Consider the following 2,310-nt stretch of genomic DNA (forward strand, 5'->3'; position numbering starts at 1 on the left):
TAAAACACCTGATTACCTTTCCTACTTGTTTAAAGTAGACATATTGTTGATGTATACACAAACCTAAGGGATATTGTCTATTATTATTATTAACTTACACTCTTATTCAGTGAATACACATTAGCACTTGTATACAGCCTCTGAAAGGTCACCATTCCAGGCAGTGTCCTGTCAGCGCTTTGTAGGTAAACTCCCATTCTTCAATAGGACCTATTTATTCCAAACTGTTGTACTTAATTGTTAAGCTATCTTTGAGCAGCTTAGGAGTGGCCCTGGATAGAAGTGTCCAAAGGGCGCAGATGTTTGGAGAACACTTTAAAAAATTCTCTGGGAATTCTTCTGCTCACACTTTCCTGTGTTAGCAAAACTTTGGTTTAGAAAGATTTTGAGAGCTTAAGGCACCCAGCTTGCGTCTTAACTTTGCACTTTTTCTTTTTTATATAAAGAAGAGCCCACCTCTCTATAATTCTATGGACAAAGATGAGGCAAAAAGAAACCCCTGCTTCCACGCCCCATCACGGAACACAGCTTTGGGAACATTTTGCACAAACAAGAACGGGACATTGGCAACTCAACTGTTAAACCTGCCTCTGATTATTCTTCCTTGAGATCACTCTGATGTCACCAGTGTAATCTGAGCCTGGAGCTTTTGCTCAGGCCTTAAATAGCAGCACTGGAATGAGTTTGCCACAGACTCTCTGGAGAGCCTGGGCTCCGACTTCCCCAAGATCCTCCCACCTATGAGAGCGAAGCCGAGCCACCCAGCCTGCACCATGTCCTCCTCGCTGCGAGTCAGCCCGTCCATCCACGGCTACCACTTTGACACAGCCTCACGCAAGAAAGCCGTGGGCAACATCTTTGAAAACATCGACCAGGAATCACTGCAGAGGCTCTTCAAAAACTCTGGGGACAAGAAAGCGGAGGAGAGAGCCAAGATCATTCTGGCCATAGACCAAGACCTGGAAGAGAAAACACGGGCTCTGATGGCCCTGAAGAAGAGGACGAAAGACAAGCTTTTCCAGTTTCTGAAACTGCGGAAATACACCATCAAAGTGCACTGAGGTGCCAGAGAATGGATAAGGACATTATCCAAGAATGGACATGTAAAGACCAAGCGAGTTTGGGAGACGCTAACACGCAACAGCGCTGTGTGGCTCCTTGCAAGCTTCTCCTCCTCCGTCAGGACTCCGGAGGCTGGAAAGGAGCAGAGCAAACCGGTTACAAGGACTCCAACCAATTTCACGCCTGGCTGTGACAGTGGAGAACAAGATGCTTTCAGCAAGGATTTGAAAACTCTCCCGGCCAGAAAGGACTGATGCCGGTGTCAGGAGAGGTCTGGACAGATGTGATGAGAGATAAAATTGAAGGATAACAGATGGCTGAGGGAGAACTGCAGCCAGGGTCTCTTGGTCAGGCCCTTGGACTTAAATTCAACCTGAACTTTTTGTTTGTTTCCTTAAGCAAACCGGGAAAGGGGAAAGAGGAGGGAGGAGGGAGGGAAGGGAGAAGAGGGAGAGAGAATTTCATGCTACAATTGTTTACTGAGTTTTTTATTTGAATTCTCAAGATGTTTCCAAGCTCCAATGCTATCTATTGGTATAGATTTTTTTTTAGAGATCAGTAAGTGATTATTTATTTGCATTTATTACAGTGCCTGAAAAGTACACCACACGGGTGTAAGTGCAAAGTCAAGGAGCTGCAGTAACTTCAGCAGCTCAGTAAAACCATATGCCACCTTCTGGTTTATAAATGTTTTTTATGCATTTCAGAATAACTGTGCAAAAGTTGCAATAATGGGCCCTTTAGAAATGCAAAGTACTGTGAAAAAAATGTATATATTTTTTTATCTTCTAACTAATGCTAAAGTATAATCTAATTAAATGTCTTACAGTTACTGCAGTGAGCATTAGGAAGTGAACACGGTATACTAAATAGTTTATAAAGATGCTATAGTTTCTATAATTTATTATATAAGACAAATGATATGCAACCATAATAAATTATTATAAACTTGACTGCCCTTGGTCTGTGTTGATTGGAATCAAAATACAAAATAAGATGATAAATTGCTACTACAATCTTATAGAAACTATTATCAACTTTTCTAAGGATTTTAATCTAAGAATGAAAAGGTGCTTTTAGCTAGCTTTACATTAATTGCCAAACTTTTTCAAACCAAATTCTTACATCAAATATTCAGAGAGTTTCTTGTCCTCTTTAAAATACAAGGTACAGACATAAAAACGTATGGATTGCCTTATTAATATTGTTATTTATGTCTCCATTGAGGGTGAGTTTTAAAAGGCTTTT

At 40.9% G+C, this 2,310-nt stretch overlaps 1 protein-coding gene across 1 annotated transcript; it reads left to right on the forward strand.

Annotated features, from left to right (window-relative positions):
- Positions 1–679: 679 nt before the first annotated feature.
- TCIM (transcriptional and immune response regulator) lies at positions 680–2,015 on the forward strand. The gene has a single exon (XM_084877008.1). It carries the CDS (start codon positions 741–743, stop codon positions 1,059–1,061), a length of 321 nt encoding a protein of 106 aa, XP_084733134.1. The 5' UTR covers positions 680–740; the 3' UTR covers positions 1,062–2,015.
- Positions 2,016–2,310: the final 295 nt, after the last annotated feature.

The sequence above is a fragment of the Pipistrellus hanaki genome, assembly GCF_964339955.1.
Source record: "Pipistrellus hanaki genome assembly, chromosome: 3".
Lineage (NCBI taxonomy): Eukaryota > Metazoa > Chordata > Mammalia > Chiroptera > Vespertilionidae > Pipistrellus > Pipistrellus hanaki.

Coding starts and splice junctions, on each gene's coding strand:
- TCIM (XM_084877008.1), top strand. CDS start 741: ATGAGAGCGAAGCCGAGCCACCCAGCCTGCACCATGTCCTCCTCGCTG.